The following is a 10,594-nucleotide window of genomic DNA, read 5'->3' as shown; positions in this document are numbered from 1 at the left end:
CTGCTTGCAGAGGGCTCAATGTGGGTACTGTAGAGCATTAAAATAAAGCTGTGGAGGTTTACACACTCACATATACACACCCACTCCCCTCAGACCTTATTAATCACTTAAAACTTATTTTAGTTTAGCAACTGCCATGTTACCTTAAGGATTTGATTCTCATACTATATTGCCAAAACATATTTGGTCCATAGCATGAAATAAATTGATACCGATTCATTTATGTTTAAACAATAAAAATAATAAAATGACAATAGCAACTCAGTAGAACCTATTGATGACTAAACACTAAATGATTTGAGGACAGACTTGGTATTTCTCAAATTGTGTCTCCTGAGGCACATTTCTTTTACTGGCATATCTCAGTGGATTTCAAATTAGATGGATCATATTCCTCTAAACATACCATCCACATCATGAAAGCTCTGTAAGACAGAGTAACTATGTCAAGGGGAAATATGGCTGAACTTTGTCTCCAAGCACCAACATCATAGTATAATTCCAAGGTATTTGCTGCAGCTCATATGCAAAATGTAACGATAATTAAGATCAGGTAGCCAATGTCGATATTAAATTGCTAAAGTATTAGTAGTATGGGACTGAATTTATGGGGAAAGTCAGTGTTTTGGTGGACCAGGGTTTGGGATGGAGTTGTGACTGTGGTAGAAAACTTTGTCCTCACGCTTATGTGCATGGGTTTGGTCAATCTCTTTCCTCACTTTGGTTACTAATGAATGTTTTTAAATCTTCAGCAGTAACACTTCTAGTCTTGACCACTGCTATTGGTTGGGCATTGATCTGATTATTATCATTAATTATTATTTTCAGACGTAGACCATAAATGTGTATATATGAAACTTTCCTGTTTTACTGTTACGTAATCATAATGTTGGCTAGCAACTAGAGCTTTTAAGTGGTACCCAAGAAAGACTCACCTTACTCAAATAACGTAATAATTTATATTTTATAATTTTATAAATAGGGAGTAATTAATATTAAGGAGAAGTTCCAGTGACGCTTTCCCACAAAACCTCCCCTACCTCTAAACACACATGCTTAGACACAGCCCTTTGTCCAGAATTTGAAAATGTCTTAACTGGCCCTGTAACTGATCAGTATGACACAGGACTGAGGGAGATGAAGACTGATATTTATACCCCTCTTGTGAAGGAGGGTACATTGAGGCATGAAGTAATTAAATGATCTGGCAATGGTCAAGCAGATGAGGGCCACAGAGACAGAGAAGTTCCAGAAAAGCTTTTAAAAAAATTTACTAGAAAAACAAAGCATGTTTATTTAATGGATAACCCAGTTACTCTACTGTTCATTCTATCATGGATCAAAGTCATTTTCTCAGCTTTAAAGTCACCCTTTATTTTGAGACTTAGAAGTAAATTGTCAGTATTCATAGTGGGGAGGAGTGATGCCCTGTTACCCGTGATGGCAAAATCAAATGAAACATTAGATATGGGAAGTTACCTTCGTTGCTCATGACTCCTCAGACAAGGGCAAGCACAAAGACCCCAAAGATATTTGTGACTTTTTCTTCTTCTAAATATAATATAGTAAAAGAGTTTAAATGATATGCTTTATACAGGAAAGCTATAAGATTATGCTAATAACTATATCGATGAGTGACCGGTGGGAAGTCCTTGCCAGTGGAGAGTGAGAAAGGCATTGCTCCATGAAAATTGTATGCTCATGAGGAGTAGTGGTTTGAAGAAGGTTTACATTTTAAAATTTATTTCATTTTGTTTTTTAATATCTGACTGACTGTGTTATCTAAGCAAGTCTTTTTACTTGCTGCTTCAGAAAAGTGAAAGTATGCATATTTTCCCAAAGAATATACATCAAATGTGTTAGTGTTTGGGGGGGAAGGTGTAACGACATACAAAGTAGAACTGGTTTTGGTTGAAAGACAATGATGCTTCCTTCAGACAAAGGGTGACTATTCCATGACTCCAAGCAGAGCTCCCCTTTTAGGGGCAAAGGTTTGGGAGTCCTTCTGGAATCACCTACAGGCAGTATTATAAAAAAGTAAATTGCTTCCTGTGCTCTGAATTAAAGCAGTAGGTTTAATTCACTAATAGAGACATGTAACATTAGCAGCACATGTAACTTATAAAAATTCAACTCTAAAATGCGGGAAAAATGAGAATATGATTTAGAAAACTATTTAAATTGTGTAACCTAAATTTGCATAGTACCTCCTATGATTTTTTAAAAATTATGTTACTGTGTATATTGGTAACCATAAATATACACTTCTTTTTTGGCTTTTGGAAGGATTTGCAAAGGTAATTTTAACTACACTCAATTTTTGCCTAATGAACAAACCTTAGAACTGAACTGCTACATAAAAAGAAACTACAGTATAATTTAACATATGTCTGATTACAATGTTCGGCTTTTCTCCTTGAAAGCTGCCTTATTCTGAAGAATTTATCTCGACTGGACGGGTAGCAGCTTTAATCTAATGTTAATTTCAAATCAGTTTATAAACCCAAATTAACAAAATATCCAAGGTAATTTTTTTTTTTTCATTTTCTGTTTACCCCTGCAAATTTGGAAAATCTTGTTGAGACATCATTGCATGCCTGAGACTAAAGGAAATTTAAGACCATGGTTTACCACCAGAGTCATGTGGTTCACTGGTCCCAGGGCTACTTTTGCATGCCTTGGAAATACTGAAGCTTGCTGGGGTGATCATGGGTGTATCATTGAACGTGTTGCTCAGGGTTAACCCTCACAATGATGATTACCCGGTGACTGCCCCGCTTTGCTGTCCTAAGTAGCCAACACCAAAAGCTTCCAGTGGGACTGAAGAAGGATTGGTGTGCACTTTGCTTCAGGATCTTCCTGCACAAGTGGGGTCTTAACTGTTAGGTGGTTTTCCATAGGCAGGATTTCTGCTGGCGATAGCTCCATGGCAGTTTTCTTCAAATTATGGTTCATATGCACTCAAGAAAGCACAATAGGAGCCACGACTGGGGGAGCCCAAGGAACTTCAGCACAGCAGGACCTGTGTTCACCCCTGTTAATGTCTAATTTGGGAATTAGTGTAGAAAGTGGGCTCCGAGTGATTGCCTTTCTCTTGTTTCTCAGGTGGAAGTAGGAGATACTCATGGATTTCTGTTTTCCTTTCTCCCTCTCCCTCTGACCTTTTAGATTTATGAGGAATCCAAGATGAATTTGGAGCAGGAGAGGCCATTTGTGTGCAGTGCCCCAGGCTGCTCCCAGGTGAGTGTGTGGATCCTCGTGCTCTGTCATGCCACGCAGCAAAGGCACCTACCTCCCCACGGGGATGCAGCTGTTGCCTGGCAGCAATGACGCCCTGGGCTTTCCTTCTTTACCAAGATACTGTCAAAGTTCCCTTTTCCATTATCATTGTGATCATTGTCAGCTTCATCACTGGTATTATATTCTGTTTTGAATAGTTCAAATGACCTTCTTCACATCCCCTGAAATATAGCAGTATTGGACATTTCCATGCATAACTCCCCCCTGGAAACAAACCAGACACATCCTGCCCACTGGACATGCAGGGCTGTCATTTCAGAAAGAGGGAAGGAAGGTGCCTACATTTACAAGAGCCACTTGAATACTGGCTAGGCCTCTGGATTACTGGTGAAATAGCTCAACATCATAGGTTGAATTCTATTTTGTTTTGTTTTCCCGGTAGAGTAAAAGAAATCTCCTGTGGCTCTTCTAGAACTTATAGTTTTCCCATGTATCTAACTTTAAGAGGGGAGTTGTCCTGCTCTGTTGGATTAAATATCGCTCAGCCTCTGATGGCTTCCATCAAGTGGAATTAGTGTGGGGATTAGATGAGATACTGCCTGTAGAGTGTTTAGAATAGGACCTGCACATAATAAGTGCTCAATTAACAGTCACTGTTGTTACACTGTTGCTGCTGTTCCTGCTGCTGCTACTACTATTGTACTGGAACCTATTTCTTTGAAACAAATTAGAAACATCCATCAGCTAAAATCATAGTATTGCATTTTACCTTTGAAACTTGATGGTAATTTTTTTCTACTGTTGACCCTTTGAGTATCTTCACATTCCAGTCATTGGAAAATGACCACACATGTTTGCTCTCGTCAAGATCTTCATTTTATGGCATATAGGACAAGTTTACCATTCAGCATAGGCATCTTTCCAATGTGGGCAATTACACTCTTTTTCTGGACTGCCCAGGAGTTTCAAGGGAATCAAGCCCCACTCTCCTGCCTGTTTATGTAGTGGGGTTGGAGTCAGATAAGAGGTGGTGCTCATTGAGGACTCTCCTTGTATATCTCCCTGGAGAGTTTGTGGAGGATTTGGGAGCCTTCCGAGGGAAGAAGCCACAGGAACACAAGACATTGTTGCTGGTGTCCTCAGCCTCTGACTGAGCAGCCAGGCCTTTGCGCAGGTGTTGCAAGTTTCACCGAGGGCTTTTGTGTCAATGTTTATTTACAATCTATAAATAAGAAAAGCAGTAGAAAAAATTATTTTGAAGCAAACTGACTTTGGAGGTCATTTTGAAGTAGAAAACACTAAGAAAACACAGATAGGTTGAAAAGTAACTGGGAAACATCCTGCTGGACCAGGACTCTCCAATGTCAATGCAGAATACACCTTACTAAGTTACTAAGGTAACTAAATTAAAACTTAGAATCTAGCTAAGATAAAACTGACTTCCACTCAGTTTCTTTAAAGAGAAGTCTCAATAGCCAATGGGAACAAGATAATTTGAGCAGTTTGCCTTGCTTTGGCTGTAAAAGTGTGACATTTTTATTCAGTTCAAGTCGCTCAACACACTTTTTGGGAGCTTTATCTGCACCAGGCACTCTGGTTGCCCCTGTGAAACAGGAGAGCACAAGACACGTGCGTTCCTGTCCTCACAGAGCTTCTAGTGTAAGTATCGAATCCATAACCACATGATCAGTTAATCAATTAGTTCATCAATTGCAGTTTTCCATGAAGGAAGATCATAGGCCACCTTGAAGAGTATAATAGGGGTATTTCTTTACTTGGAAGAGGTAAATAGAGGCTTCTCTAAGACGGGCATTTAATGGAATGAGATTGTGAGGAGACCCAGCAAAGTCAAAAGGGGGTTCAGGGTGAGGTAGGATTCCCAGCAAGGTCTGGAGTTGGGAATGACAGTACAGGAGACCATTTCAAGGAAGGGATTGTTAGTCATATGTAATATTTAGATAAGTCAGAGAGAAGAGAGCTGCCCATAAATCATCGGACTCTACAGTGAAATTTCCCAAGCTTGGCACCATTAACAGTTGGGGCTGGATAATTCTTTGCTGTGTGGCTGTCCTGTGCATTGTAGAATGTTTAGCAGCATACCCAGCCTCTACCACTAGATCCCAGTAGCACTCTGCAGTTGTGACAACCAAAAAATGTTTCCAGACATTGCTAAGTGTCCCCTGGGGGGCAAAATTGCCCCTAGTTGAGAATGACTGCCCTTTTATTTGCATTTTAATTTTGGCCTCATTTCTTTATGGATCCCTTTTCTTTTTGGGTCTCCTACTTCTGATTGATGCTCTCCCACTCTATTTTATGTGTCTTTTCTCCTCATTGGAATCGGGCAGGGTATAAATAAATAAATAAATGTCACAGACGTGTGGTCACTGGTGTCAGACGCTGCTGGAGCTGGGATAGTCAGAGGACTGAGCGGAGGCTGTTGGATTTGGCAGTTAGGTGCTCGCTGGCGACCTATGAGAGAGGAGTAGGGGTGGAGGCCAGATTGCCAGGGATTAACGAGCGGGTGGGTGGTGAGGAAGCGGAGGTGGCAAGCATAGAGGACTCTTTCAAGAGCACCAGGCAGTGACGGGAAGCAGAATGACATAACGGTAGTCTGAGAAGGAAGCAGCTTTTTTAAAATTAAAGGATAGCCAAGCTGGATTTAGTTGAGGGCAAAAAACCAGTGAGAGGGAAGGACTGAGCTTACCGCTTGCAGGATGGATCCCCGGAGGAGAAGGTGTAGAGCATCCTGTGGAGGGAGCAGGGGAGCTAGTTGCTCTGAGACAGGAGGGCGTGGAAAGAGAATCAATGAAGTCACACGCAAATTCTGAGTGGAGGCGGTAATAAAGGTTGAAGGGGGCCCATTCTGAATGACCTTGAACTTCTCGGTGAAGGAGCAGGTCATTTCCTAGACAAGGTTGAGTGGACCGAGGAATAGGTTGGACAGACGGGAACTGAGGATTTACAAAGTTTCTTGATTTCAAGGTACAACTCCAACCTTCCCCGCCCTTCAAATGTGAATGTAAAGATGCATCTGAAGCTCAATGTCTCCATTTATTGTGGAAGTATCTTTTTTCTTGACAAGCTGTCATAACAATATGTGCATCTTCTATTTGAAGAGGTGTTAGAATTAAGAAAACATTGTAGTCACCCAGTAGTCTCAAGGGTCTCCTAGTGGAACTCAGTCCAGTCAATTGTGATCATGGCATTTACTTTAGGAATGTCCCATAGCTTAGGAACCCACATGGAGGAGAAAGAATGGCTGGGAATTGGAAAGGTGAGTATCAGTGCTTGCACTGTGTCAGGGGCTATGGAAGAAAAGCTTTTCCCTTTTTTCCTCATTGGAAAGTAACCTGCTCTATTAGGAACTACCTAAAATACATGGGAGATGTTTTATGTTGCAGGTCCTTAAACATTACTTTTGTCTCAAGGAATAAGCTTCTCTCGCTCCTCCTAATTTCACAGAGCCCGACGTTAATTTCACTCTTCCTTTGCCCTTTGTATTAACCATGTTTTAAGTTCCAGTGGCCTCTCTCAGCTCTACATCTGTTGCTGATTGTACATTTTAGTTATTTACAATTTGCCGCAATTTTCCTGCCTAATTAAAAAAAAATCACAGATGTCCTATATTTTCTCATTTGGAAGGTAATTGTAGTTCATATAAGGTATTAGGAAAATTATTATTATTTAAAAAGAATTCTGCTTGATATCCTACTTTAAGCTATTATATCACGGGGTCAAAAATGGCTTATAGATATGAAATGAAGTATATGTTACCATGTTGTTTTGATATGTATATATGAGGGAACTTCAAAAAGTTCATGGAAAAATAGAATTAAAAGATAATACAAATCTTTCCATGACCTTTATGAAGGTCATATATATATATCACAGAAAATTATAGTAAGGCTTTTGGCAGAAAGACTAGGAAATTGAACCGCTGTCTCTAAGTCACATGTGGTAATGTCACATATTTGATGCAGTCATTATATGGTGTTATAAAAAACCAAGAGAATAGATGACCAAGCAGCCAAAAACTGCATGTCGTATAAAGCAAACTTCTATGTACACAGAAATCTGGTTTAATCGCCATGCTTAGTGAATTCTATGTTCTCCAATTGATATGATACAAATGACAAATTAGTGATATTTATGCAGAGAACAACTTTTAGAATATTCCACAGGATTCAGCCCAGTGAATCCCCTCATTCTCATGAACACACATCCATACTATTTGCAGAAAAGATTTCTACCATACTACCCAAAAGTAAATGAAACGTATTGGCTATCATGAGGAACTAGGAAGCTCTGAAAGACTTTCTAAATTGTTAGAGATGTGGAAATGTTCAGAATTTGTTATCTTTTGTTCTCTTTTTATTTGACTTTAATAAAGCAGATGCTCTGCTAAGTTTGGTTATTATAAACATACCAGCCTGAGTCAGGATAGGCTAGGATCTCTTACAATAACAAATTACCCCAAAGCTTCAATGGCTTAGAACAACAAAGGCTTATTTCTATTACCCAAAGTTACATTTCTGTTGTAGATTAGCAGGAAGCTCTTCATAATCCTTTAGAATTCATAATCAGTGATTTAAGATGATTGAGGGGCCACTATTTCCAACACCGAGAGTTGCCATGCTAAAGAGAAGTGGAGGGGGTGCACCAGAGGGTCTTACACCAGGAGTTAAATGCTCGCCTCCTGTGACATGTCACTTCCATTCATTACTCAGTGGGCAGAACTAGTCACATGGCTCCACCCGAACACAACAGGGCTGGAAAATTCAGTCCCACCATGTGACCAGAAATCAGACAGCATAAAATATTTGGGAGCGGCATTTTTGACAACCATAGTTGTCAAAACAACCAATTTTCATTCCCTGAAAATTAAAAATATAGTGTTAGTTTACTATACTGTACAGAGTGTAGAGTACTAAAAATAGTTTGTCATGTTACTATAAAATCATCTGTATAATTATACAAAATCAGGTAATGGGTGGGCAAAGTCTTCATAAGCAGTAACATGCTATACAAATGTCACTGTGTAGATTTATAGATATATATGTCAAATAATTAAGCATGGCATATAATTCTTTCCCAAAGTCTGACATGAATCAAGGTTCTTTCCCTATGTCATGCATTTCTCCTACTTTTGGTTAATCTATGGATAATGTCTAGCGTACTTAGCATGCCTTAGACCGAATTTTACACTATAATGTAAAACAGTAACTACTGTAGAAAAATTTCAAGTGGTTTTGCAAAATTCCTGCTACTCATGTCTACATCCACTTCCTATTTTAGATACGGTTTTCTCATATGTAAAAAGAAATGGGAAATTTTAAATTTTCTCATGCTTCTGTTATTCATTATTCTTTGTGACCATAATTACTCATTCATTTAAATACTCTTATTTTTTTAAAGAAGCTGGCTAACATTAGGTAGCTGTTAGGGCACAGCATATTTTTGATGTACATGTTATTTAAATACCTTCAGTAGTGTTCATTTACCTCTTCCTGTTTTATCTTTTAACTAAACACAGAGTTTAAAGTCTAACCTCAGATGCAAATCTCCCGTTCCTAAAGAAATTTATAGTTTACTTTATATATACATTTTACACTATATATAGTTGGTTATATCCAGGGACTATCTAAGAAGTAGAGACTTTTTAAAAAAAGTTCCCAGGTGTGTTAGTTCATTTCTGTTGCTTATAGCAGAATACCTGAAACTGGGTAATTTATAATAGAATGAAATTTATTACTTACAGTTTCCTAGGCTGGGAAGTCCAAAGTGCAGGGAACACATCTGGTGAGGGCCTTCTTGGTGGGAACTCTGTATAGGGTCCCATGGTGACCAGGGTATCACATGGCGAGAATGGGCTGAGCAAGAGCAAGTAAACCTTCTCATTCGCTCTACTTATAAAGCTATCAGGACCACATCCATGAGCACCCATTAAACCATCAACTCGTTATTCCATGAATGGACCAATCCATTCACTCGTGTGCACTGGCCATCCCTATACAGGATCCGAACCCGCGGCCTCGGTGCTAACAGCACTGCATTCTCCCGAGTGAGCCACGGGGCCGGCCCCCAGTCTCCTCTTAAAGGCCCCATCTTTCAAGGACCATAATTGGATTTTCCACTCTCTTCATACTGTTACAATGAGAGTCAAGTTTCCAATATGTGAACTTTTGGGAGACACTTTTAACCCATAGCTCCAAGGAAGGTATGGAGTTTCGAGAATGATAGAAGGCAAAGATCACTTACTTATAATTAGTACTCAGATTTTTCTGCAATATAGTTAACCCCTTTGGTAAACTGTAATGGAAATTATGATGCACATATTTGGGTGTAATTCAAAGGAACATCCCAGAGCATTTGCTTGCACAAAAATATTTGTAATTTTACTTACTCATGCTTTCACACTTTTTCAGAACTGATTTTTTGTTTTGCCTGTCATGTTTGCAATGCCAAATAATTCTTTTTCTCTATGATGGCAAATACATATTACAAAACTGAATGGATCTTCCTCCCTTTTTTTCTATTTGTCTAACAGCGCTTCCCAACAGAGGACCATCTAATGATTCACAGGCACAAGCATGAGATGACTCTGAAGTTTCCCTCAATAAAAACAGACAATATGTTATCAGGTAAGCAGCCATCAGGCGAAGAAGCTCTGGGTGATCAGAACAGTTCTGTGTGAGATACTTATTCTCATTTTGATAGGCTGATTCCCACTGGCAAATTCTGCATCTTGAAAATACAAGTTTCTAAGGTATAGCAGAAGCATAATCAGCTAATGTAGTGTTCACTCAAATAATTGAAGAGCTGTGGCTTCTCATTTTGTGGAATGTGAAATATTTATTACCATGAAACTTGGCTCCACATTAGTCTTTTAAAAAATCACATATCTGTAAGCACTCAAGCAACAAAATATTAATTGAGCATCTATAATGCACACTGTACTGTTCTGAGTGCCATGGGAGATGCAAAGATCGATGTGCTTCCTGTCCTTGAGGACATCACAATGTGTCATGCATATGAAAACTTAGCTGAAATAAAGGATCATCCATGATACCTATCAAATGAGTATTGTGAGAAAAAAAGCTAAGCTGCTCTCTTTCTGGACTAAGGTAGTCAGTGAATGCTTCCTTAGGAAACAGTACCTACCTCAGAAGAGGCAGATTAAATGAAACAATGCATGGAAACATAGCAAGTGCTCAGCAAATGTGAGCAGAAATAAGTAATAATAATAATTAATCCATTAACTAATTGCCATTTCTTCCCACTTTGAGAAGTACTTGTGGTAAATTAGAAAGAGTGCAGGGATAGGAGTCAGGAAACTGGACTCTAGCCTGGGCTC

The 10,594-nt window shown here is 39.1% G+C and overlaps 1 protein-coding gene across 1 annotated transcript in view; it reads left to right on the top strand.

Moving 5' to 3' along the window:
* Positions 1 to 3,168: 3,168 nt before the first annotated feature.
* Positions 3,169 to 10,594, top strand: part of LOC103609573 (cyclic AMP-responsive element-binding protein 5-like) — a gene marked incomplete at both ends in the record, with an annotated part of 23,877 nt that continues 16,451 nt past the window's right edge. Inside the window, 2 exons of the mRNA XM_008593878.1 lie at positions 3,169 to 3,240; positions 9,788 to 9,881. Of these exons, the coding sequence (XP_008592100.1) occupies positions 3,169 to 3,240; positions 9,788 to 9,881 (166 nt within the window). The remainder of the gene's footprint in view (positions 3,241 to 9,787; positions 9,882 to 10,594) is intronic.

This window comes from Galeopterus variegatus, unplaced genomic scaffold (assembly GCF_000696425.1).
Source record: "Galeopterus variegatus unplaced genomic scaffold, G_variegatus-3.0.2 Scaffold9793, whole genome shotgun sequence".
NCBI lineage: Eukaryota > Metazoa > Chordata > Mammalia > Dermoptera > Cynocephalidae > Galeopterus > Galeopterus variegatus.
Note: the sequence above shows the minus strand (reverse complement) of the source record. Positions and strands in the feature narration are given on the sequence as shown.